This window comes from Halichoeres trimaculatus, unplaced genomic scaffold (genome assembly GCF_033239565.1).
Source record: "Halichoeres trimaculatus isolate MK-OKI-2021-1 unplaced genomic scaffold, fHalTri1.1 fHalTri1_scaffold_5, whole genome shotgun sequence".
Classification (NCBI taxonomy): Eukaryota; Metazoa; Chordata; class Actinopteri; order Labriformes; family Labridae; genus Halichoeres; species Halichoeres trimaculatus.
The window spans coordinates 37105118-37132010 of record NW_027437183.1 but is presented as its reverse complement, the minus strand read 5'-3'; the positions used below and the strand labels follow the sequence as shown (position 1 = coordinate 37132010).

Below are 26893 nucleotides of genomic sequence, written 5' to 3'. Positions count from 1 at the left end.
CCTGTCGGTGTTTATTTCTCTATAGTGACCGGCTCGCTCTACATCATCCCTTACATACATACATATATATATATATATATATATATACATATATATATATATATATATATATATATATATATATATATATATATATATATATATATATTTACAGATGCTGATGGCAGGATTACAGCGCTTGTTCAGCTGTTCAAAGGCAGACATTGTACGATGTATTATCATTTGAGACGAAACATACAGACAGTGGGCAATCCTTTGGAAAGGTGACGTGTAGCCATTCAGTAAATGTAGTTTTAGGAGACACAACTTTTTTTCAGTGAACAGATGAGATAAGAGAGACAATTGAAATCTCAAACTGATGAGGCTAGCTGCTGCCAGTTTTTTGATTCACTCTTTGCTTTTATACCTTCCTAGATTTGTGGTGAAATGTTGGGGTTCATCAAACAGCTTAAAGAGTTATTTCTATTCATTCTATTCTATTTATTCATTCTATTTAACATATTTCATTTCTATTCATTCTATTTGCTAGGCGCTGCCCAAGTAGCTTCCTGTTGCAGCAGCTCTCTCTTTCTTCTTGTAATCTCTCTTGTTTCTTGTAATTTTTTTGTCTCTTTTTCGTCATCTTTGTATTTGGAGTGGATCATCACTTTGTATGGTTCATTGTTGGTCATGGACACCAAACTTTTTGTGGCTTCATCAATATTTTTACCACTTTTCTCCTGTGTTTGTCTGGAAATCCTTCATGTAACCATGGCTGCATTGTTCACATGTGAAATTAGCTGTTAGCAGCCTGTAGCATGTCAATGCTAACTAGTGTAGGGCTTGATGATTTCCCTCAAGGTGAGGAGGTGGAGGTGAGGACGACATGCTGGTTCTCGGGTGTGAGCTGGGAGGTGATGACGTGGACCTGTCCTTCCATCCATCGTTGTTGGGAACGTGGGATCTATCTCCGGTGGGATGGACGAGCTAGCCGTGCTAGCCCATCAGCAGAGGGGCTGCCGGAGGGCAGAGTGGCATCGTGCTGTTCATGGACGTAGCTGACGGAGCTGACATTGGACACCAGCGCCACATTGAAGGAGCTTCGCCTGCTGTGAGCAGACAGGATCCAGGAGACACAGACTGAACAGACTGCTGGGGAGGCTCAGTCCTGGACCCTGTGGAGGTGGAGACTGGCTGGGCTGGAGAGTGGTGGACAAGCTGTCAGCATCCAATTTCTTGTGGACCTTTTTGCACTTTTTGTACACTTTCTTACTTCTGTTTTTTTGATTGCTGCTGTGACTCCTGAATTTCCCCTCGGGGATACATAAAGTATTTCTATTCTATTCTATTTATTGAGGTACAGCGGCATTGCTGCAGCGCTTGTTCCTCAAATCAGCTTTCATGCCACTGCTTTTATTTTTGAGGTTTTCTACTGTACGCTTGGAAACACCTCACACATTTACTCTGTTTGAGATTGCCAAACTTTCTCTTTCTTTGTTTACCAGATTGACTCGCTGATAAAAGCTGTTTGTGTAAAATAAAATCTCTGTCTCTTCTGCTGAAAAATGTTTTCTTGACCTTTTCTCAGTCACACCGTTACCATTGGTCAGGTTTATTGCTGTTTGAGTGGTGGATATGCAAATTCAAGTTTGTTTCATGGGGTTTTCTAGGAGGTTTCCCTTAATTATGATGTTACCTGCACCTGCGTCTCTTTCATGGTGTAATTAGTTAACTGAGTGATTATTTGCAGTTGTGCATGCGGCTCACACCGCAGCCAAACCATAATGGTATATTAGGACTAATGGTCCCATTTGTTTAATGGCTGGACATGCATACAGGCCCACTTAATAAAACAAGCAAAGCATTCAGAGAGCGCAGACTTCCACCAGGCATTTTTTGATATTCACAGGTATCATGTTTACAGACACAAATTTATTTTGATATACTTCTCCCATTCTTTCAACGTCTTTAAATACACATACTGTATAACTCTCCATTCAAAACAGCTGAGGCGGTCTCCCCTGAAATGGTGTGTTGACATGTAATGCTTCAGCTGAAGGTTTCTGTGTAAATGCATTGCCAAGACGCAACTACACTTTTGGTTTCACCATAAAACTGTTGTTGTGTAAATGGTCCCTAAGAGTAAATCAAGAACCACACCCAAAGAGCTGAGAAGTGCCCTTCAGTTATGAACAATCCTGTGTTGTTAGCCTTGCTTTGTGGTGGACAAGCATATGTGTCGTCAGATTCTCTTTGTGGCTAAATCTTTTCCCACATTCAGAGCAACTGAATGCTTTTTCTTGAGCATGGACAAACATATGTCTTGTCAGAGTTTCTTTACGGTTGAATCTTTTTCCACACTCAGAGCAACAGAATGGTTTTTCTTTGGTGTGGTGGACAAGCGTATGTGAAGTCATAAGTCCTTTTTGGCTAAATCTTTTCCCACACTCAGAGCAGCTGAAAGGTTTTTCTTTGGTGTGCACAAGCATATGTCTTGTCAAAGTTTCTTTACGGTTAAATCTTTTTCCACACTCAGAGCAGCCCAAAGGTTTTTCTTTGGTGTGGACAATAATGTGTCTTGCCAGATTCTCTTTTCTGTTAAATCTTTTTCCACATTGAGAGCAGCTGAAAGGTATTCCTTTGTTGTGGACAAACATGTGTCTTGTCAGATTTCCTTTTACATTAAATCTTTTTCCACACTCAGGGCAGCTGAAAGGTTTTTCTGTGTTGTGAACAAACATATGTGTAGTCAGATGTTTTGTACGGCTAAATCTTTTTCCACACTCAGAGCAGCTGAAAGGTTTTTCTTTGGTGTGCACAATCATATGTCTGCCTAAAAATCCCGTATGAGTGAATCTCTTTCCACACTCTGAGCAGCTGAAAGGTCTCTTTTCTGTAAGAGAAACCACATCATTGGTTTTACCAGGCTCAGGACAGTTTTGTGACTTTTCAGTTTCTGCACTTTTGTATGTGGCAGACTTAAATATTTCAAGAAAGTTTCTGGTCTCCATCCAGTCATCTGCTTCAGTTTCAGACCCTGATCCAGTATCTGATGAGGCTTCAGTTTGAACCTCATTCTCTAAATCCTTTTCTGGATCTGAGCTCCTTGCTGGTTCTGGTCTTCCACAGTCCTCTCCACCAGCTGCTGTTTCCATGTGGTCAGTGAGTCTCTGATGAAGCAGTGAAGACTCAGGTTCCTCTTCATCATTTTCACTCTTCATATGGACTGAAGGAAACAGGACCTTGGTATCAGCCTCCTCCAGTCCTTGAAGCTGCTCTCTGCCCTGACCGATCCACACTTCCTCCTGTTCCTCTTTAATGAGTGGGGACTCATTGTCCTCCTGTTCCTCTTTAATGAGTGAGGACTCATCATCCTCCTGTTCCTCTTTAATGAGTGGGGACTCATTATCCTCCTGTTCCTCTTTAATGAGTGGGGACTCATTCTCCTCCTGGTCTGGATAGGGGCTCCTCTTCTGCTGCTCAGGGGGAAGCTCCTCTTTCTTCACCATCAGTAGCTGAACATCTGCAGGACACAGTGAACAAATATTAATGAGATATTAGATCATCTTCCTGATGGAAAAGAACATCTGGAAAAAAAAAATCAGGATCTTTATTTTCAGCTCTGCTGCTAAACTGTAATGACAATCTCATTTACTGGACCAATGATTACAGGAGCCTCCTGCTTGGGAGACCCGCCAACAGTAATCTGGAGAGGTACAAAATCACCTCTTTTTGGAAGTCAGCACCTTCTGTTCTTTGCTTTGTGTTATTGGTCATATGATCAAGTCTGTTCTGTTTGTTCAGGGACTATATTTCTTGATATTAAACATGAGTAATGACATCTGCCAGTGTGAAAGTTGTGTCACTTAACGTAAATAGTCTGAATAATGCCATTAAGACGAAGTTAAAACAAACAAAAGGGCCAAATACTGTTTCTACAGGAAACAAAACTGAATCAAAAAGAACATGAGAAACTGAAACAACTGGGGTATAGGTATTTCCTTTTACATTAAATCTTTTTCCACACTCAGGGCAGCCCTCCTCTAAACAAGTAATTTAGAGGAAATATGCTGAAGTTCTAGCATCTCAAAGTTGAGTGAAATTTGGGAAGTGAGTTGGAGTTTTCTATTCATTTTCAATGGGACTTTTTCTTGCTGTTATTCATGAAAAACTAAGCCAAAAATTTGCAGAATAATGACGCAAGTCATATTACACCATTCCTGATTGAACCCCACGTTTTGATACATAATTTGTGGGGGTTATCTCAAAGCTCTAGGAGGAGAAATGAATTAATGTTGTCCAGAAGATGAAGAAAAAAGAAATGAACGGAAGAACAAAAGTGGCTTTTGGCTTCACTCTGTGTCCCATTCCCTAGAGCTTTACTGTAGGGAGAGGGGCTTGTTGCAGGCCCAAGCCCCTAATAATGTTCTGTAATAATCGTATGCTGACACCCCTTTCCTATCTTCAACAGGAAGCCTAAACATTAACTAGCATTCCCTTTGTTTGTCCTATGGTTGTGGGAACATTATGAAAATAAACCTTGGTAATCCTCAGTTTAAGTTGTTCCTTCTCATATTTGTCATGGAGCCAGGTTATGACAATGTATTTATATCCTTATTTGACCTGTATTTTTTTTTTTTTTTGACTTTTCTATAGCTCTTTGCCTCACTTTCTGTTGCTCTCCCTCTACAGTTACTACAGCTACAGGCCAAACTTCAATGAAAATCACTTTTTTATTTCTGATGAAAACCAACGTCCTGAAACCTGTGCAGCTCCCTTTTTGTTGTCCTCTTTTCTCTGTCTCTCTCTCAACAGTTGTTTTTGCACCTTAATGTGTAATGAAGGCTCTTGTTTAATGTAAGACAGGCCTCTAACCTATCCAAACCACCTCTGCAAGGAGACACCAAACTGCTTTAAAAATAAACACGTTCATATGTATCATGTTTATAGACACAAATTTATTTTGATATGCTTTTCACATTCTTTTAATGACTTTCAATAACACATACTTTTTAACTCTGAACACAAATACAGTTTGCTTCATTCAAAACAGCTGAGGAGGTCTCCCCCCAAACTGTGGGCTGGCATGTGAAGTTTAGGCTTCAGGGAAAATCTCAAACACCCAAACATCTGAGAGGTGCCCTTCAGTTATGGACAATCATGGGCTGTCAGCCTCGCTTTGTGGGAGACCAGCATGTGTGAAGTCACATTTCCTTTATGACCAAGGGCTCTAATTTTGTAGACCAGGCGCAAGCGCAGGCGCACCTGCCCTGCACCAGCCTTCGCCGCACAGACAGGGTGTGACCAGCACACTTTGCAAGTTTCCTGCAGTGCCAAGAGAGGTGCAGTCAAGGTGCAGAGGAGCGCAGAGGAGCGCAGAGGAGTGCAGAGGAGCGCAGAAGAGCGCATCCACGCCTCCCTCTGCGCAAATGGCAGAGAGGGAGGAGAAAAGCCGTGATTGGGTTTAACACAGCCCAGCGCTGTTTTCACCAATCAAATGAGCGCCTCTCCTCGCCTTTAAATGCCCTGCGGCCATAAATGTATATGCTGGTTCAGACAGTTACATTAAGTAGTGATTGCTTTGATTGTTTATTGCATTAAAATGTGCCTGACACTCTGGAAACCTGCCTCTGAGGCTTTGTTGACATGTGCACACATGTGCGCCTGTCACCAAATTGCAGCTGTGGAGGGTGCGCTCCGCTTCGCGCCGAGGTTAGACCAGGTTGGAGCTGGCGAGCTTTCAGCGCACTTTTTTGGCACGAAATTGTCACTGCGCAAACATGAATCTGCAGACACCTCCCACCTGGCGCGCAGTCACACCCATCTCTGCGCAAACGGTCTACCAAATTGTCAAATTGGCAGTGCACGGCGGTGCGCAGCACGAAATTAACACTGCGCAGGGTGCGCCAGGCTTGCGCCCCCTGAAATTAGAGCCCTATATGGTTTTTTTTTTCCAAATTCTGAGCAGTTAAATGGTTTTTCTCACATAGGGACTAACATATGAGGTCAGATTTCTTTTTTTTTCCTGCATTCAGAGCAACAGAAGGGTTTTTCTTAATGTGTGGACAATCATATGTCAAATTTCCTTTTCTGTTAAATCTTTTCCCACATTGAGAGCAGCTGAAAGGCATTTCTTTGTTGTGGAAAAACATATGTCAGGTCAGATTTTCTTTGTTGGTAAATCTTTTTCTCACACAGAGGAGCAGAAAGGTTTTCCTTTGATGTGAACAAGCAAATACCTAGTCAGATGTTTTTACCAGCTCAGTCTTTTTCTACATTATGAGCAGCTGAAAGGTTTTTCTTTGGTGTGGGCAATAATATGTCTTGTCAGATTTCCTTTTCTGTTTAAGTGTATTCCACACGAGAAGCAGCTGACAGGATTTTCTCGGCGTGGACATGTATCTCTCTTGTCAGAGTTTTCTTATGGTTAAATCTTTTTCCACACTTAAAACTAGGGAATTTTTTTTAGAGTGGTAGACTAGCATATGTGAAGTCAGACTTCCTTTTGGGCTAAATCTTTTTCTACACTCAGAGCAGCTGAAAGGTTTTTCTTTGGTGTGGACAAACATTTGTCTTCTCATACACCTTTTCCACCAAGCTGGTTCCAGGGCTGGTTCGGAGCTAGAGCCAGACTAAGCACCAGTTCTATCCCCAACAAGCAAATCTTTTCCACACTCTGAGCAGCTGAAAGGTCTCTTTTCTGTCAGAGAAACCACATGATTGGTTTTACCAGGCTCAAGACAATTTTGTGTCTTTACAGTTTCAGCTTTTTTGTTTGTGGCAGATTTTAATTTTTTTAAGACAGTCTCCTTCGAGTCATCTGCTTCAGTTTCAGACCCTGATCCAGTATCTGATGAGACTTCAGCCTGAACTTCATTCGCTAAATTTCTTTCTGGATCTGAGCTCCTTGCTGGTTCTGGTCTTCCACAGTCCTCTCCACCAGCTGCTGTTTCCATGTGGTCAGTAAGTCACTGATGAAGCCTAATTCTAAACAGCTAAGGAGGTCCCCCAAGCCATGGATTGACGTGAAGCTTTAGCTTAGATGAAAACCAGAACCGCCCCAAGTAACTGAAAAGTGCCCTTTATTTATGAACAATCATGTGTTGTCAGCCTTATATTGTAGTAACATCCTTTTCCTGAGCAGTGGCTAGGCCAGTTTGTTGTGTTCAAGCATATGTCTCTCAAGACTTCCTTTGTGACGAAATCCTTTCCCACAATCAGAGCAGCTGAAAGGTTTTCCTTTGGTATGGACAAACATGTGTCTTGTCAAAGCTTTTTGTTTTTTAAATCTTTTACCACACTTAGAGCAGCTGAAGGGTTTTTCTTGAGTGTGGACAATCATATGTCTAACTAAATCTCTTTGAAGAGAGAATCGTTTTCCACACTCAGAGCAGCTCAAAGGTTTTTCTTTGGTGTGGACAAACATATGTCTGCCTAAATCTCCCCTACGAGTGAATCCTTTTCCACACTCTGAGCAGCTGAAACGTTTTTCTTGAGTGTGGACAAACATGTGTTTTGTCAGATTTTCTTTGTGTCTAAATCTCATTCCACACTCAGAGCAACTGAAGGGTTTTTCTTTAGTGTGGACCAACATATGTATCCTTACCTTCTCTTTTCGGCTAAATCCTTTTCCACATTCAGAGCAGCTAAAAGGTTTTTCTTTGGTGTGGACAAACATATGTCTACCTAAATCTACTCTGCGAGTAAATCTTTTATCACACTCTGAGCAGCTGAATGGTCCCTTTTTTGGCAGAGAAACCACATGGTTGATTTTACCAGGCTTAGGACAGTTTTGCGTCTTCACAGTCTTCCCTCTTTTGTTTGTGGCAGATATAGATTTTTTAAGACTGTCTCTGGTCTCCTTCCAGTCTTCTGCTTCAGTTTCAGACCCTGATCCAGTATCTGATGAGGCTTCAGTTTGAACCTCATTCTCTAAATCCTTTTCTGGATCTGAGCTACTTGCTGGTTCTGGTCTTCCACAGTCCTCTCCACCAGCTGCTGTTTCCATGTGGTCAGTGAGTCTCTGACGAAGCAGTGAAGACTCAGGTTCCTCTTCATCATTTTCACTCTTCATATGGACTGAAGGAAACAGGACCTTGGTATCAGCCTCCTCCAGTCCTTGAAGCTGCTCTCTGCCCTGACCGATCCACACTTCCTCCTGTTCCTCTTTAATGAGTGGGGACTCATTGTCCTCCTGTTCCTCTTTAATGAGTGAGGACTCATCATCCTCCTGTTCCTCTTTAATGAGTGGGGACTCATTATCCTCCTGTTCCTCTTTAATGAGTGGGGACTCATTATCCTCCTGGTCTGGATAGGGGCTCCTCTTCTGCTGCTCAGGGGGAAGCTCCTCTTTCTTCACCATCAGTAGCTGAACATCTGCAGGACACAGTGAACAAATATTAATGAGATATTAGATCATCTTCCTGATGGAAAAGAACATCTGGAAAAAAAAAATCAGGATCTTTATTTTCAGCTCTGCTGCTAAACTGTAATGACAATCTCATTTACTGGACCAATGATTACAGGAGCCTCCTGCTTGTTGACACACTGGACCTCATTCACAAACATTGCGTACACACAACTTTGTGCTTTTATCATGGGTACAAATATTGGCTAACAAATCTGTGATTCATCAATATTTTCTTCCTTGAATTTGTTCTTACTCTGTGAACAAATATAGAACCTCCTCAGACCATGTGTACGCACAAATGATGATGACCAGTTCTCTCAGAAAATGTAATCACAGACTCTTTTAACTAAATGCCTGACATACTTCAACTACTTTCATTAAAAGAAAAAAGCCTTAATTAGAATTCAGTAATCAAAGAACAAATTTTCCTAAATTTATGTTCTGTCTGTTTTCTGAAGCCTGTAAGGTTGTCTAATGAAGCACTTAAGATTTCTGTGCTTTTTCTCCTCCAAATGCAGCTGCCACAATACAGACGGCTGTGGCCTGATACATTATATATATATATATATATATATATATATATATATATATATATATATATATATATATATATATATATATAAGGAGCTTAAACAATAGCCTGCCCCAATAGGCCACTTCGCTAGATATATTGTCCACAAACAAGAGCAGGCTGGCTAGTTATGCCTTGACTCTGCCCAAGCTGGGCAGAACTTTTTTCGTTGGCACATGTTTTATTGATAAGAAAAGTAACCAAGAAATAAATTGGTTTTGATGCAAGGAGGCTAAGAAGCTCTTTTGATCATAAAAATCCATAATTTAGAAGCACCATTGTTTAAGCTTTAAGGTTTAAATCGTGTGAAAAAAAAATCACCTGATGACAACAATAATAAATGATAGTTAATTCTTTTGAGTTTAATCTCTTCTTGACTCACCCTCCTGAAACGTTTTACAATCCCTGAAAAAAATGCACAAGAACGGCAGCTGTCACAAGGCAGCCAATTAATATCTTCAAATCACTACAACTGGGGATTCACCGATATGTAAATTTTGGCTGATACCGACATCAATATTGCTGTTATGGCCGATAATGTATATTTACCAGATTCGATATTGGTAAAAAAAAAAACAAAAAAAAAAACAATCTGAAATGATGTGTCATTTCATTCAAAACAGCTGAGGAGGTCTCCCCCCAAACTGTGGGCTGGCATGTGAAGTTTAGGCTTCAGGGAAAATCTCAAACACCCAAACATCTGAGAGGTGCCCTTCAGTTATGGACAATCATGGGCTGTCAGCCTCGCTTTGTGGGAGACCAGCATGTGTGAAGTCACATTTCCTTTATGACCAAGGGCTCTAATTTTGTAGACCAGGCGCAAGCGCAGGCGCACCTGCCCTGCACCAGCCTTCGCCGCACAGACAGGGTGTGACCAGCACACTTTGCAAGTTTCCTGCAGTGCCAAGAGAGGTGCAGTCAAGGTGCAGAGGAGCGCAGAGGAGCGCAGAGGAGTGCAGAGGAGCGCAGAAGAGCGCATCCACGCCTCCCTCTGCGCAAATGGCAGAGAGGGAGGAGAAAAGCCGTGATTGGGTTTAACACAGCCCAGCGCTGTTTTCACCAATCAAATGAGCGCCTCTCCTCGCCTTTAAATGCCCTGCGGCCATAAATGTATATGCAATAAATGATGTGTCAGAGTAGTTCAGAGAAAAAGGGTGGCACATTTGTGAGAATTTGAGAAGGCGACCATGGAGAGGATCAAAGGATGAAGTGCCTGGGATGAACGTGGTCAAAAAAGTACTTTTTGTCAAATTTTGGATCAAAAACAGGAAGAGAGAAATAAAAGAAGAGGGTTCACTCTTCTAAGGTAGTTTTGGTGTTTACATAGTCAGAGAAAACAATATAATTTGGGTCTTGAAAGATTGTTCAAGATGCTCTGAAAATGCTGGCAGCTAATGAGTAAATACTGAAGAGATACTGAAAACATACCTATCGATATATTAAAAATGATCAACATAGGTCGAAACCCGATATTGATACCAATATATCGTGCATAATTTTTTAAAGTTTGACCACAGATCAACTGGAATGACTGGGGAGAAGGAGACGTGTTAAACTGATTATTCTCCGACTTTAACAGAATTATTCAAGAATGATGGAAAAATCTGAAGGTTACCTTTCAGTTTGGCAGGTTAGAAAACCCTGAGAGTGATCCCTTTTATTGTAACACAACCGTTCATTACTCACATACAGCACCTGCAGTTGACCCCCTGTCCAGTTGGTGGCAAGTGTGAATAATTAATTAGGTGTTGTATTGTCATGTTGTTGCCACAGGTTGAGGCTGAGGTGCGCTTAAGATTTATGGAGTTGATGCGTTGGGGTGCATCTGTTATCACATGCTCCAGGATTTCCTTACACTGAAGCGTGTTATAGTAGGAAACCCGTCTTTTCAAGGCCGCATTTCCACCAAGCAGTCCGGGTCGGTTCAGTACGGTTTGGGACGGTTTGGTACAGTTAAGCCTGATCCCGTTTGTGTTTCCTTAGCAAACTGTGCCCTCTAGTGGTAGGGGTGTAAGCCGGATGCCAGAAGCCGCAGCTGTTAAACAATAGCATGACGTCGTAGCAGTTTACCCCGCTATTAAATCCAACAAAGAAGAAAAACGCGACACAGTAAACAAAGAGCATAGATGGAAGACATGCAGCATTTCGTCCTCTCTGTGATTTTCATGAAACTCTCTGTTACAAAGTGCAATCAAGCTTTGTTTCAGAGAAGTCTGTTTGCCTCCAGGAGAAATGCAGCCGCTTATGGGGTAAGTGACGATTCTTTTGACCAATCAACGGTCTGCAGTGTGTTGCTCCACCTTCCGAGAGTGGATCGGTTCAGTCTGGCACCCATACGGAAGGGTTCCAAAAAAGTAGGCCGACTCGTTTCGGTTTTTAGGGATCCGTCCTGGGATAAGTCAGTGGAAACGCAGCAAAATGCACGCCGTACCGAGACGAACCGAACTGGTCTGCTTGGTGGAAACGCGACTTATGGGTTGCGCCGACTATTCATTACCCCACTCTTCCCAGACATTAAAACCATGACTGAAGCATCAGTGGTCATTCCAGTCTGTGGTGTAGCAGCAGAACGAGGCTTCAGCCTCCATAAAATCAAAACAGACGCCAGAAGTCGGTCATCTGAGGCAAAGACACGAAACCTGATACTGGTCTCCTCTACCCGCTTCGCTTTCGAATGATGCGCTTCTAGCGGTAGCAGCAAAGTTTGGCAGCTCTCTGTTATTACTCTGCTTTTTTAGCTATATTTTTATCTTTAATTGTTTCTTTTGCTAATTTTTGCTCAATACTGGACTTTTTTGACAACAACTCATGGATATGTCTGCTGGAAGGAGAGTTTATTCAAGAGAGGAGCTTCTTGCATTACGATGGAGCAAATCTGGAGGACATCACCCTATTCCTGCTGAGATAAAGAAGCCTTTCCGAGGATGTCGTGCTGGTGCAAAGTTAAAGGCCAGGAGATGGAGATACAAGCCCTTTCTTCCTTCAGTCATCATGGGGAATGTCAACTCTCTGCCCAACAAAAAGGATGAACTAGAGATACTGGTGAAGACACAAAATGTATACCGTGAGTGCAGCCTCATGTGCTTTACTGAGACCTGGTTGAATCAAAACATCTCTGATTCCTGTGTGGATATCCCTGGCTTCACGCTGATACGTCTGGACAGAGACACCAAAGCTAGTGGCAAGTCAAAAGGTGGAGGACTGGTTTTATACATCAATCAGAGATGGTGTAATCCTGATCATACTACAGTCAAGGTGAAGATGTGTTCTCCGGACATTGAACTGTTGGCAGTTGGGATGAGGCCATATTACCTTCCCAGAGAATTCAGTCATATAATAACAATCCTCGTGTACATTCCACCCAAAGCAACTGCTGAAGTTCCATGTGATGTTATCCAAGAAACTGTTGCCAGGCTACAGACTCAACATCCTGAGGCTCTCATAGTAATATCTGGAGACTTTAACCATGTTAGCCTCTCCTCTCATCTCACTGGATTTAAACAGTTTGTTAATTGCCCAACCAGAGTGAACAGAACACTTGATCTTCTATATGCCAACGTCAAAGATGCATACAGTGCCACTGCATTACCACCACTGGGCAGGTCGGATCACAATCTGGTTTTACTTCAGTCTTGTTACAGACCCTGCGTATTGAGGCAGCACGCAACTACTGTAACAGTTAGAAAATGGACACCTGAGGCCAGTGAGGCTCTGAGAGACTGCTTTGAGTGCACAGACTGGAATGTATTGTTAGAAACAGATGAAAATAGTATAGATATTGATAAACAGGTTGACTGTTTTACTGAATACATCAACTTCTGTAAAGACAATATCATACCATCAAAGACTGTACTCCGTTTCCCCAGTAACAAACCCTGGATCACAAGTGACATCAAGGATATCCTCAATCAGAAAAAGGAAGCCTTTAGAGATGGCGACAAAGAACGGCTCAAACTGGTGCAAAAAGTGCTGAAGAGGAGATTAAGGGAGGCTAAGGTGAAATATAAAAAGAAAATTGAGAGACAACTACAAAATAATAACATGTGGGAGGTGTGGAGAGGAATCAACAACATCTCTGGATATAACACAAAGACAAGGCAGCCAATTGTGGGTGATGTTGAACGTGCTAATGAATTCAACCAGTTCTTCAACAAGTTTGACACAGCGACCACTTCCTCTTCTACTGCTGCTCCTTCTACACATCTGTGTCTCTCCACCACTCCTGCTACATCCCCTCTTACACCTGTGCCTCTTCAACCGTCACCGTCTGTCACAGCTTTAGGAGTGAGGTTAGAGTTAGGAAGACTGTGCTCAGGGAAGGCTGCTGGTCCAGATGGTGTGTGTCCAAGACTGCTTAAGGACTGTGCTGCCCAATTGTGTGAACCCCTTCAGAGGATCTTCAACCTGAGTCTACAGTTGGGTCAGGTCCCGGCTCTGTGGAAAACATCTTGTATTGTGCCGGTACCAAAACTCAAATGCCCAGCTGAACTCAACGACTACAGACCAGTTGCCCTCACCTCACATGTTATGAAAACCTTTGAGAGGCTGCTTTTACGTCTGTTGAGACTTGAGGTCAAAGACACACTAGAACCTCTGCAGTTTGCATATAGAAATCATATTGGAGTGGATGATGCAGTTACATACATGCTCCACCGTGCCCTGTGCTATCTAGAAGAACCTGGCACCTATGTAAGAATTATGTTCTTTGATTTTTCAAGTGCATTTAACACCATCCAGCCCATGATATTGAGAGATAAGCTCAAAGACATAGGAGTGAACCCATCCTTTGTCTCCTGGATCACAGACTATCTCACAGAGAGGCCACAGTTTGTCAGGTTGGGAAACTGCGTCTCTGGGACGGTCATGAGCAGCACGGGGGCTCCACAAGGAACTGTTCTGGCTCCATTCCTATTCACACTTTATACTGCAGACTTCAAATACAACTCTGAGTCCTGCCACATCCAAAAATACTCCGATGACACTGCTATTGTGGCGTGTATCCAAAATGGACAGGAATCTGAATACAGGGATCTGATAAAAGCTTTCTGTGACTGGAGTCATAGAAATTGTCTCCTACTGAACACCTCAAAAACAAAGGAAATGATTGTGGATTTCTGAAGGTCTGGGCTCTGCCATCAGCCAGTTAACATCCATGGGGTGGACGTGGAGGTGGTGCCAACCTACAAATATCTTGGTGTACATCTGGACAACAAGTTGGACTGGTCCCTTAATACAGATGCACTCTTTAAGAAGGGGCAGAGCCGTCTCTTTTTCTTAAGGAAGCTCAGATCAATTGATGTCTGTGGAAAGCTGCTGCAGATGTTTTATCAGTCCGTGGTAGCCAGTGCTTTGTTTTACGGTGCAGTCTGCTGGGGAAATAGTTTAAAGCAGAAGGACAAGAGGCGACTGGAAAAACTGGTGAAGAGAGCTAGCTCTGTGGTTGGATCCAGTTTGGACTCACTGGAGGCTGTGGTGGAAAGGTATACACAGAAGAAAGTGGAGGCCATCATCCGTCACTCTGATCACCCACTTCACAACATCATAGTCCAGAGGATCAGCAGCAGGGGACGCCTTACCTCTGTGCGCTGCAGGACCGAGAGGTTCCGAAGATCATTCCTCCCTGCAGCCATCAGAGTGTACAATTCTCTGCTTGGAAGAGTGCCCAAACAACTTGAATTTCCCTCCGGGGATTAATAAAGTATGACTTATCTTATCTTATCTTATCTTACCCCTCCCTTGCTTGATGACCTTGATCACTCCAGATCGAGCATCCACTTTGAATCTATGCAGGCCAGGTTAAAACTCAGGCAAATCAGAACACAAAAAGGTGGCAAAAAACTTGTCCTTAAACTAGTGCTGCACGATTTGGGGAAAAGGTGCGATTTGCGATTAGGTGGACAATATTGTGCTTGCGATTTAATAAAAAAAGTTGTGTCATGATGAGTCTACAGATTTGCTTGAATATCATGGAGAAAAATCTGGATTGCATGTGCTGACATTGCGAATGCGATTGCGATAACCTCCTTTGCGATTACGTAATTGCATGTGCTGACATTGCAATTGCGATATCCTCCTTTGCGATTGCGTAATTGCATGTGCTGACATTGCAATTGCGATAATCGTGCAGCCCTACTTTAAACTTATCATTAAAACAGTTCTGAGTTTTTCAGTTTGATTAAAAAAGGCATGTTCCGCCTGCTGCAAGAGCCAATTTTTCTTTTACTTTACAACGCTCTGGGCACAAGGGTTGATATCATTATACTTTTTTTCTATTATTTCATTAAATGTGTTGATTCTCTGATCACAACTGTTGAAGTTTGTCCAAGAAGACCAACAGTAGTGACTGGAGGATCATGAACGGTCAAGTACAAAGAAAGATTGAGTTTGGGGTCTTGAGCCAAAAAAGAGTTTGGGAACCCCTTGTCTATAACTATACACTTTCAGAAGATCTAAGAAATGTAGTGTGAAAAACATGTGATCAAGTGTGTTAAATGATTGTGATGACACTACACCTCTCCTGGGTGAAGGTTTTTGATATTTTTGTATCGTATTTTATCTGTGCTACAATTTAACAAGAGCCACTCTGCAGAGAGGACAATGAAAGTTTCCCAGCGCAGAGGATGATTTGTTTTAAGAAAAATAGATTTTTAACTGGCAGACTACCTTGCTGTGATTGCAGAGAGGTGTGGATTTTGCAAAAGCAATGTTCCACAGATGAGTTATTGATTGGGAAAGGTCGAATCTGTGAATATCTTTCTGACTCTACCAGAAAAGACCAGTTTCTTGTACCATGCAGTCGCACATGACCATGTCAAGTTGGGAATTGTTAGAAATGAAGTTGGCGTAAGTTCATGGAAGACACGGAAGTCATACGCCCAGCTATGAGCAGCTGACAGGCTGATGTTCAAGCTCCAGCCCCTCTCAACCAATCACAGTGTATTTAACTCATGTCTCCACTCTTATCTCTGCTACCTCTTTGCTACCCAGCTGCTGCTGTCTCGTGTACTAAGGTATGAAAACATTATTTTTGTGTTGGCTGTGCTGCTTCCTTACCATCTCTTCAGCCGTGATGTCTCATCTGGAGCTCAACTTCGGAGATGAGTGCATGAGTCATTCTTCGGTCGAGGAAGAAAGGCCTGAAGGAAGCTGTAGTATTCCCTGTAGCTTTCTGCCGGCAAGTAAAACAGCCATTCGTTAAAGGATGGCCCGTACCTAAGATTCCAGAAGCTACGTATCGCTGGAATATGGCTGCTTCTCCCTGAGCCAGTCATGAGGAGCTCTTTCACTTCTTCCTGTCTAACATCCTCGAAAAGATCAGGTCTCTACTCCTTCCACTACTCCTCCTTCGGGTTCGAAGAAAAGTTCAGGAAAAAAGATGCTAGCTTAGCTAGAGCTAGGCTACAGTCCAACATTGCTCTCCAGGAACAAGCTCCATCATGTCACCTCTGGTTATCAGCTAAACTCCCCTCACCAAGGTTGACACTCGTTTTCAAACTCTGAAAATTGCTCCGCTGGCCTCTCTCTCGATCCTACACCCAGCCCGTCTCCGGTGTCTCCAGTCACCATGGTAACCATCATGACTCATGACCCCACACTCTTTCTGCATTGGAGAAGCTACCACTGCTGCTGAACTGGATCCTGCATCTACTTGGAAATTGTGGAACGCTGGTCATCTTCATCTTACGAAAGCTACATTCCCGCTTGCTTGTATAATTCAAACCTTCATCAGAAGTGGTTGGCTGGGTTTGGTCAGCAGTTAAACACAGTCACAGGGTGTACATGCATCTCTGTAAGGGTCTACATTATGCCAGCTTAGGCCTTATTATAGAATCTTATTTTCAATTCTCTTAACTCATGTAACCCGTTTATTCACATACAACTAAGGTTCAATTCTAACCAGTTAGGATGCATGCTGTCATCAAAAAACTCCCTGGGTCAACTGCATGCTGCTGTTTCACAAAGAGTTTATTCACCTACCATTTAAAGTTAGTAAGGACCGTCAAAGATGCATGCTGCATCATTATTTTCTCAGGGCCAAAAGCATGCTTGCTGTATCACATAGTTTTATTTATAATCACTGTAATTAATTTCTGTGCTTACACTAGTCCTTGGAGGGACTGCTGGAGAGTGCTCCATCTGGGGATTCCCTCGTCCTACTGGGGACTTCAATGCTCACGTCAGCAATGACAGTGAGACCTGAAGAGGGGTGATTGGGAGGAACGCCCCCCGATCTGAACCCGAGTGGTGTTTTGTTGCTGGACTTGTGTGCTTGTCACAGATTGTTCATAACAAACACCATGTTCAAGCATAAGGGTTTCCATATGTGCACTTGGCACCAGGACACCCTAGACTGCAGTTCAATGATCGACTTTGTAGTTGTGTCATTGGACTTGCGGCCGCATGTCTTGGACACTCAGGTAAACGGGGGGGGGGGGGGGGGGGGGGGGGGGGGGGGGGGGGGGCTGTCATGGAGCAACAAGTAAATTTTATTGCTATACAGAGTAATAGAAGCAACAGCTGTTCTACATACAACTCTATAAGTTAGTATAAATAAAAGGTAAATACAGTAATGAAAAAATCTAGCTATTCTAATGTCAAAATTAAGAATTTTGGAGCATTTTGAGATTAAATTATGATAAATGAGGACCTGGATTTTATACTAATAAGGACAGTGGAAAAAGAAGCCTCCTCTGCTCTTGACCTCATGCAGCCTGAAGCAGGAACAACCCAGACAGACTCTTCAACAAGTTACTGTAGTTAGAGTATGAACACATCAGACTTTACTCTGGAGGGACAAATGAAAAATAGCTACTTTGCACAAATTTACCTTTTCGGGAATAATAACTTTATATACATTTAAAATACGTATGTGTTCCTCATTTTATTGTGATTGATACAGCTAAAGCTAATCCTTTTTACTGAGCTGTAGATGGATACCTTGTGAATTCCCAGGGAAAGATAGTTTGACAAATACTGTTCATCCTATCATACATTATAAATCTGAATCTAAGAAATAAACTGGCAACAAACTGAAGGTTTTCTATAAATTCAGTGGATGAAAATGTAGATATTTATTAAGTACAAAAAGGCTTTTTTTCAATATCTGGACATAAATTATGCAGTACTGTGTTTCACAACTCTGACTTCCTCAGTCACTAACAGTAAAAAAGTAAACTAGCTTGTTAAGCTAATATACCATGTGTGAATGATGTTGTCAAATGGTCCACTTTGAATCTGTTTCATGCCACACGGTGCTCTGTGTGGATAATGTGTGGTATCACCTGATGACTGTCTCCTCTGCCTGCAACAATCCATAATCTTAAAGATTGTTATTCCCTGGTACTTCTTTCGTAGGTCAGGTAAATAAATTGCACACCACAGCATAAAGTAAAAGTCCAGACATGACAGGCAGTGCACGCTGATTGCTTGCCACCACAATAAAAGCCCTAAACACAGAGCAACATTTTTAATGAAATTAAGACATTTAAGGCCTTAATTTTAGATACATGAATTTACAGGGCTTGAAGCAGGAAAAAATCCTGTGCCTGAAAGCGGGGGGGGGGGTTACTGCGTTTAATATTGTTTTTATTAATAATAATAATAATAATAATAATAATAATAATAATAATAATAATAAGAAAAACAACATTAAACACAGTAACACTAATTTTTTGTTCACACAAACGGTCAGTCAGCGATACAGCATAAGTACCTGTGGCCATTGCTTCTGGTAGGGTCCACAATTTTGTTGTTGGATAAATATGTTTGATATGATCAAGGCGGATGATGAAATGCTAAAGTTTACCTGAAATAGATTTAAAACCTTTTTAAATATAAATGACCGCTGTGTACACTCAAATAAAGACTACCTAAATCAGGTATTCAGCTCTGAAATGGTTGTGCTCCTTAAATATGAAAATATGCAGACTATTGAAACAAAGTAATTAAAGGAGGAGCATAATATTGCATTCAATGAAAGTTGTGAAGGTTGAAGATTAATTGAAAAAATAAAAACTAAACTGAAAAAGCTTTCTAGAAACACTGTCTACTTTAATATTTATTTACAACAGTAATTTTTCACTAATAAACTAGTACCATACTTTCTGGACTACAAGTCACTTCGTAGTACTATCATACATTTTTTGAGGTCGTATCAGTCAAAAAAATGCGTCATGAAGACGAAAATAACGTAGGCCTACATAAGTCACACTGGACCATAAGTTTCATTAATTTAGAATGATTTGGTTTGTTTACACTATTTCCAGAGTGAACTTTTTACATATAACTTTTAAAATGTTTGTTTATTAGGAGGTTTAAATACTGTTCCTACGGCTTCTCATATCTATGATCAGTTTCTCTTCTCTACGTGTGCTCCTGTCTTCTCCTCCTCCCCTGCTCAAGGTGAGTGTTACTGGTGAGAACGGTGCACTGTGACCTTAAATGAGCTCCGTCTGATAAATGTCCTCACTTTTAACAAGTTACGGAATATTTGGCGCTAGATTGTGACTTAAATCCCGGAATCCGTTTACCATAGAGAGCAAATAAGACGCGAGGAAGTTTTAAAACACGTTATCAGGCGTTAAACACCGGGAGCTGTCACAGTGTCCGAGACGAAGGCTGGAGACCAGCGCGTCTGGGGCGCCTCTCAGTAGAAGACTTTGCGAAGGGACCAATGAGCAAACACTGTGTGCAGGCAGTGCTCGTGGGAGTTGTGGTGTCGTAGTCTCATACTGCAATGGGTTTAGTATTTCAGATGCCGTTTCAGAAAACTACAATTAAATAATTCAACCCGCCGAAGTCGCTAGTAGGAGTGACGGTTTTACTGAAATTCGCATGGATGAAAAATACATCCATGCGCGCCCGATTGCGTGATTACAGACTCGCTGGCGGCGCAGTTTTCGAGCGGGTATCCCGATTACGTGGTAAACTTGCCCTCTGAAGCCAAGCTTCTTTGTTGTCCAAAAACATCTCTCAATATCACTGCTTCGTTATAAGGGGTTGCTACTCCGCTTCTGCTCTCCGCCTCCGTCATTAATTACTCTCTTCACGAAGCACATTTATCTGACAAATTAGACGGACAGTGCCATATTGGACGATCGTTCTGCCAGTCACACTCATCATAGACCAATACGCATCAAGCCACAGTATGACGTAGCGGATTTGGGCCGCTGCTGCTTGTTTGTCAAAGAGAGGCGGGAGCTGCTCTCTGCAGCTCCCGCCTCTCTTTCCTGATTGGTTCAGTCGGAACTCGATCGAGTGAAATCAACGGAGGGCAGCCAGACCGACCTGCAGGATTTCACAATCTGGCAGGTTTGTCTACGCCGGATTTCCGGCACTATGCCGGAGGTCTTCAAGCCCTGAATTTAAGACCTTTCAAGGATGCGCAGACACCCTGGCAACAGACAAAACCAAACTGCTGCCCAACTGGAAAAGCTTCCTGTGAGAGCAACAAGACCAAGCTCTTCAGGTTTCTAGCTGACAACAATAGTGACCCTGTGATCTGATAATGTCATAGGTGTGACCAAAGGAGAGCAGACTCTTTCAAACAAACTCATCAGCTTTGTCCTAAGTCCTTGCAACAATGAAGAAACTGACTCCAGAATTTTCACTAATACTCTGGATTAAGGCACATGACACAAATATTCTTGTTGCTGCATCCAGTGTTTTAGTGACTCTTCAGGATGCAGGCTTAGACATAATTTGAGTAGAATTTGGCCAGGGTCAGTCCATTCTGTGGTTGCCGATTCATGATATGGTGGTGAATCTTGACCCAGAGCAATCCAGTGACATGCTGTTCTTTAACACCTTCACTGACTGTGACGTTGTGTCAGCTTTCCGTGGTAAAGGCAAGAAAGCTGTTTGGAAAGCATGTGAGGTTTGCCCTGAAATGAGCCCTGTCTTCAAAAAGCTCAGCCAATACCCACCTATCATAGAAGATGCAGACCTCAACATCCCTGAGAAGTTTGTCATCACCATGTTTAAAGGGGACATATCATGCGGATCCCTGATTTAATACTTACATATAATATAATAAATTTGAAAACAAGACCTTTCACCCCCTGAATTTTCAAAAAATGAGATATTGTATTTTTTCTGATATCCTAGAACGAGATTTGATGCCTCTGAAAATAGGTCATTGCCATTTGGCCACGAGATTTTGACCTTCGTGACGACACAAGGATCCTTTCTTTTTATTGGAGTAATCTGATAAGGCAGCTCCTCCTCTGTGATGTCAGTTAGTCACACAACCGCCACCGAGGGATACACCCACCAAGAGTGGACTGACTGAGTGCTGGATGCAGGGACTCTGCTCTGCTGAGCAGCTCGGCTTTACATGGTGAATTAGCAGTTAAAACACTGTAGTTTTAGCAGACGTTGTAATACTTGTGAGACTGTGATATTTGCATGCTTGTTCTGACATGCACTGTGAACCTGGACCACAATAATGCTGCGGTAATAACATAGTGAGGAACTGACGGTAGAGGTGATCTTTAGACGACACTTTCAGCATGATGGATAAAACAGACAGAGAAAAGTGAAGGAGCAGGATGGAGCCCTGTTATAGAAATAGTTTATTGGTGAAGTCTGCCTATATTTCCACGTATAAACTCTACATGTCACAGTATCGCTTTGACTCACAACACTGAAGCGTCCTGAGATGATCTGTGTCCAGGTGGATTTTCGTCCTCCTGAGCTGCAGAACCGTCCGGGTCTGACTCGGGGTCCAATACAAAAGGACGTATCCTACACTCTGCCATTTTATTAGCGCTATCAATGCCTTACGCTGAAGTTTTGGCAAACAGCAAACTTGCTCGGTCTGCCCCATCCAATATAGGGATTTTATAAAAACTGCCATGCTGCAAAAACCGCCCCCTGGCTCTACCCCCTCCGTCCCTCTGATAGAACTGACCAATCAGAGCACAAAGGACTGTGACGTTGCGAGGTTACTGGAGGTCATTCTCTAAACAGAGCGTTTCAACAAGATCTTCAGAATGGCCTAAAATGAGGATATTGAGAACGCTATTGTGGGGCAATGAAGGAACTAAATGACTTGTACTGAGGGCAGAAATGCTTTACAGGCATCCTAGTCTGGCATAGTGAAAAGAAGAAACAAGCATGATATGTCCCCTTTAACAAGCACAGACCTACAGGCAAGGCTGATGAGGCAAGACTGGACTTGTTTGCTGAGAAGCAAAGTTCTAATGATGCCGATCCACCAACAGGTGCAACCCCTCGTTCAGCATGTGAAACGTCTACCTTCCAAGCTGCCTGAATATGGGGCCAGGAGGCTACAGTATGCAAGATGCAAGTCCTGCCAGCTGGGGCTGGCAAAAAAGATAGTAAGGTCTGGCAAGTTTTCTGGACAAAACTTACACCCATTGCTTAGACTTGTGAGCAGTCAACAAAATGCAGCTGCAAGACTGAATGCAGAGGACATTGCAAATGCTATCACTTCAGCCTGAAGTGTACACAGTTTGGTGCCTAAATGTGAGGACTAAAATAAAATCGGATCCAAGCTGTACCTCAACAGCAAGTCATTTTAACAAAAATAACACACAAGTCAATTAGGGTTTTCCCATTATTTCTAAAACACAGAATCTAAGTTACTATTACCTTATATATTGGCGAGGCGTGATCAGCCCCTAGTCAGCCATACTACATCCTACAGTGTTGAAATGCAATACGCACAGTTTAGTGCGCTGCCTCGTCTGTACATTGAATGATCATGTACAAAGGAATCACATCAGAAGAGAGTTTTTCTTTGTTATATTTCCATTGTATTATCATAATATTCAATTTTTTTTCAATGCATATTTGAATGCCTCGTACTCAAAAACATTAATTGTAATGTAAAGGCCATACAAATAGGATAATTTAATCAAAATATAGCTCAAACACTGTTCAAAACCACTTCAGATGACGGCCATCTTGGAAAATGGCCGCCTTTTTGTTTTTAAGTGGACAACGTACTTTTCTGAGTAGGTTCTGAAGCACTTTTGTGCCAAATTTGGTATTGTATCACAAGGAGAACTATTTTCAGTTATCTGCTCCACTATAGGGCTCCGGTGTCCACCGTCACTACAAAAGTAATCTCAGAAATAGTTTTGATGAAGGATAAAAAAAAAAAAAAAAAAAAAAAAAAAAAAAAAAAAAAACGGAAGAACGATTGGGGGTCGTGGCCCCCTCCTCATAGCTTTGCTGTGCGGAGACGGGCTTGTTGCAGACCCGAGCCCCTGATAATGTCCTCAACTTTTTTACCAAAGGTATGTATCTTAAGTTCGTGGCCGACGCAGAGAAACGGATGTGGTTTCTGCATGAATCAAATCGTATTAGGTCAGAGTTTACGTCTATCAACCTTAGCTACTGGCTCGATTCCCCGAAACATTATCAGACACATTTTCAGAGACTAACCTGCTCTGTGCAGCTTTATCTCAGGGATTAAAATCACATCCAGTAGTTCTCTTTGGCGCTGCAGCTCCTCTTCGTATCCAGATACTGTTCTTCCTTCTCCCAGGTCTCTGATGACCGCAGCGAGCAGCCGCCGCTCGAATAAATCTTCAAGATCCTGAAATCTGGACATCTCCTCACATCAAAGAATAAAAGAAGAGAAAGAAAACTAAACTGTGATGTCTTTCTCTGTGGTTTCTCTGGAGAGTTTTAGAAATGGCTGACGGTGAGTGATACTACGTTCGTGAACGCTTCGTTCAAAACGAATGATTCATCTGGGTGAATGAACTAAACCGAATCACTTACTGAAAACATCCGTTCATTTCTTCCGCTGCGCTCTCCTCTCTTCCGTCTTGTGTCTGTCTCTCTCTAGGCCGTAAGCGTACCCCCCCCCCCCCCCCCTTTTATCTCAATGATGCGTATTGACTGAACTGAAAGGATGGAGTCGTTCGGAAGCCGTGTGTTGCTCATCTCGACCCTTCTTTTCTTTGGTGTGGACCAAAGGGTCTGAAAGCTCCAAAGTTCCATCTTTCCTTCCTCCACTTGCGTCCTAGTCCCTCCCACCAGATGTGCAAGGGAGAAACACGAGGGAAAGAAGAGAGGCGAGAGGAATCGAGAAGATTCGTTTTTAGAGCAATGAGAAGTCCTTTCCTCCGGAGCGTCACGTGAAGCGACGTGTTTCAGTGATGACGGCATCAGCTGATCACCTCTGGATCATCAGTCAGTCATCTCTAACAGCTGTGTGTGTCTGCACATGTGCTCTGTAATAACTCTGATCAAACAAAAACAGTCAGAGCAGCAGCGGCTGGTCCATAGGGGGCGCTGGGGCTCCGCCCCACCAGTTGTGGAAAAGGGAATATTTTTTTTAAATAATTTTTTGCGTTTTTTTAAATCAATGTCAGTTTTACTTAATGGTGTGTATGTGTGTGCCGACATGCAACCGCGTCATTTAAACAACATTTCCACCAGCTGACAGTCATTAAACAGTGAATTTACACTGACAGACAGTGTATCATTCTCTCATGGGGCGCTCGGCAAAGTGCCCGTGACTTGCAGCTAAATAGCCAATCCGGTTATGGTTACTAGGGGAAAATGATGAATAATCGGCCAATCAACGTCGCTAAATTCTATGCCTGAAGGGCGCTAGAAAAAGAGCCCCTACGGCTACGTAAAATACGTGACAGTTTATGAATGATAGAGCTATGTGAGGAGCCAGCGAACGTTTTTTTTCGTAGTGCGACTCCCAGACTCTGTACAGAGGGAAAAACATACGGCGACGAGGAAGAGAGATGATGGCGATGACGACTGTGGTAGTTCAAGCTCAGCTTCGACCAAATTCGGTGAGATCCTTATTAATGTACCCTTTTGAGAGACGGACGACGGAGGAAAAACTGCTCGTTAAGGCGCTAGGACCCGACACGCCTGAAATCCAAATTTCCCAGCAATCCAAAGAAAAAGACAAGACGTACAAACGGAGTTTTTGCCGAAGCTGGTTCAACCGTAAGACGTGGCTGACAGGTTGTGGCGCAGGCAATGCACTTTTCTGTTTCCCCTGTATCCTCTTCAAAAGCGACCGATGTGATTCAACTTGGACAAGGACTGGACTGACGGACTTAAAGCACCTCTCCGAACGGATCAAGAAGCATGAGAGATCCAAAATTCACATGGAAAACTGCGTAAAGCTAGCTGTTTTTGGAAAGATTAGCATTGCAACGCAGCTTGATGACGGGCACCGCATTGCTGTAAGAAGACACAATGAAGAGGTAGATAAAAACCGTAATATTTTATCCAAAATCATCGATTGTGTCAAATTTTGTGGTGCTTTTGAATTAGCAATGCGGGGACACGATGAAAGGGATTCCTCAGACAAGAGGCCGTCAGGCAACGGGGGACGTAGCTGGCGGGACAGATCACGTGATCAATCTGTCCCGCCGGCTACTACCAGAAACAGCTGATAAAAAGACACGCCACAGCTTTCAGGATGACAGCTTCTGAAGAAGACGACAGAGTACGTCGAAACATGTCAAGGTAACCATACCTTTTTGTCTTTAAAAAAGAACACTGAAACACTTGTGCTCACCACTCGATATAGTAGTCCAGATTCAGTTGTTTATTGCCATGTGATATATATGAATGATTAAAGTTAACAATTTTGGTTTATCACCCAATATAGGCTAGCTATCCAGAACAATGATTGTAGTGAGACATGTGAAGACCTAATTTTTCTTTAAATTTGTATGTTTTTGCATAGGTATGCGACACCATCATGAGCCATGCCAAGCAGAGGTTTTCTTTCACCAAGCACCTCATCAGTGCCACTCTCTTGGAAGGAGACTTGTTCCAACAACACAGCAGAAAGTTCCCAGATTCAGCACTGGAAACCACGGTGGAAGCCTATCCCTCATTGGACAAGGCCAGACTTAAAACAGAACTGTCCTTGATCTACGAGAATGAGGAGTTCCGGAGTTGCAAAGGTGCTCTGGCTCTCTATCAGGTTTTGATGGAAAACAACCTTGGAGAAACATTTACTGAAACTGTAAGTCTTCTTAATATCATTATCACTACACCAATGACAACATCAGAGTCTGAGAGGTGCTTCTCTACCTTAAAGAGGATAAAAACGTTTCTTACAAACACTATGCTACAAGATCAGCTAAATGCTCTGGCTATGCTCTCCATTGAGAAGAAAATGACAAAAGACATTCCTAATTTCAACAGCAAAGTCATTGAAAAATTTGCCTCTCAAAAAGAAAGGCGAGCAAAATTCTTGTACAAATAACTCCTGGAATGAGAGAGGGACACACAGAGAAACAGAAAGAAAAAACACTGGGAACAGAGACAGACCAAGGAGCAGACACACCGAGAAACAGAGACACTGAGGAACAGAAACACTGAGGGACAGAGACACTGAGGAACAGAGACACTGTGAAACAAACACACTGAGGGACAGAGACACTGAGGAACAGAGACACTGTGTAACAGAGACACTGTGAAACAAACACACTGAGTAACAGAGACACTGAGGAACAGAGACACTGAGTAACAGAGACACTGAGGAACAGAGACACTGTGTAACAAACACACTGGGTAACAGAGACACTGAGGAACAGAGACACTGTGTAACAGAGACACTGAGTAACAGAGACACTGTGAAACAAACACACTGAGTAACAGAGACACTGAGGAACAGAGACACTGTGTAACAAACACACTGGGTAACAGAGACACTGAGTAACAGAGACACTGAGTAACAGAGACACTGAGTAACAGAGACATTGAGGAACAGAGACACTGAGTAACAGAGACACTGAGGAACAGAGACACTGAGGAACAGAGACACTGTGTAACAAACACACTGGGTAACAGAGACACTGAGTAACAGAGACACTGAGTAACAGAGACACTGAGGAACAGAGACACTGAGTAACAGAGACACTGAGGAACAGAGACACTGAGGAACAGAGACACTGAGTAACAGAGACACT

At 42.6% G+C, this 26893-nt stretch overlaps 1 protein-coding gene across 3 annotated transcripts; it reads right to left on the bottom strand.

The window, feature by feature from the left end:
* Positions 1 to 1864: 1864 nt before the first annotated feature.
* LOC141789840 (uncharacterized) lies at positions 1865 to 23646 on the bottom strand. 3 transcript variants are annotated; one of them, XM_074669319.1, is made up of 4 exons: positions 23373 to 23470; positions 16014 to 16128; positions 7756 to 8355; positions 1865 to 3502 (listed from the first exon to the last, which is right to left on the bottom strand). In XM_074669319.1, exons 3-4 carry the CDS (start codon positions 8339 to 8341, stop codon positions 2166 to 2168), a joined length of 1923 nt encoding a protein of 640 aa, XP_074525420.1. In that variant the 5' UTR covers positions 8342 to 8355; positions 16014 to 16128; positions 23373 to 23470; the 3' UTR covers positions 1865 to 2165. The 3 variants fall into 3 exon arrangements, with proteins under 3 accessions (XP_074525420.1, XP_074525419.1, XP_074525421.1); XM_074669318.1 differs by lacking the exon at positions 16014 to 16128 and having other exon boundaries at positions 1869 to 3502; positions 23373 to 23646; XM_074669320.1 differs by lacking the exon at positions 16014 to 16128 and having other exon boundaries at positions 3370 to 3502; positions 7586 to 8355; positions 23373 to 23646.
* Between the last annotated feature and the right edge of the window lie 3247 nt (positions 23647 to 26893).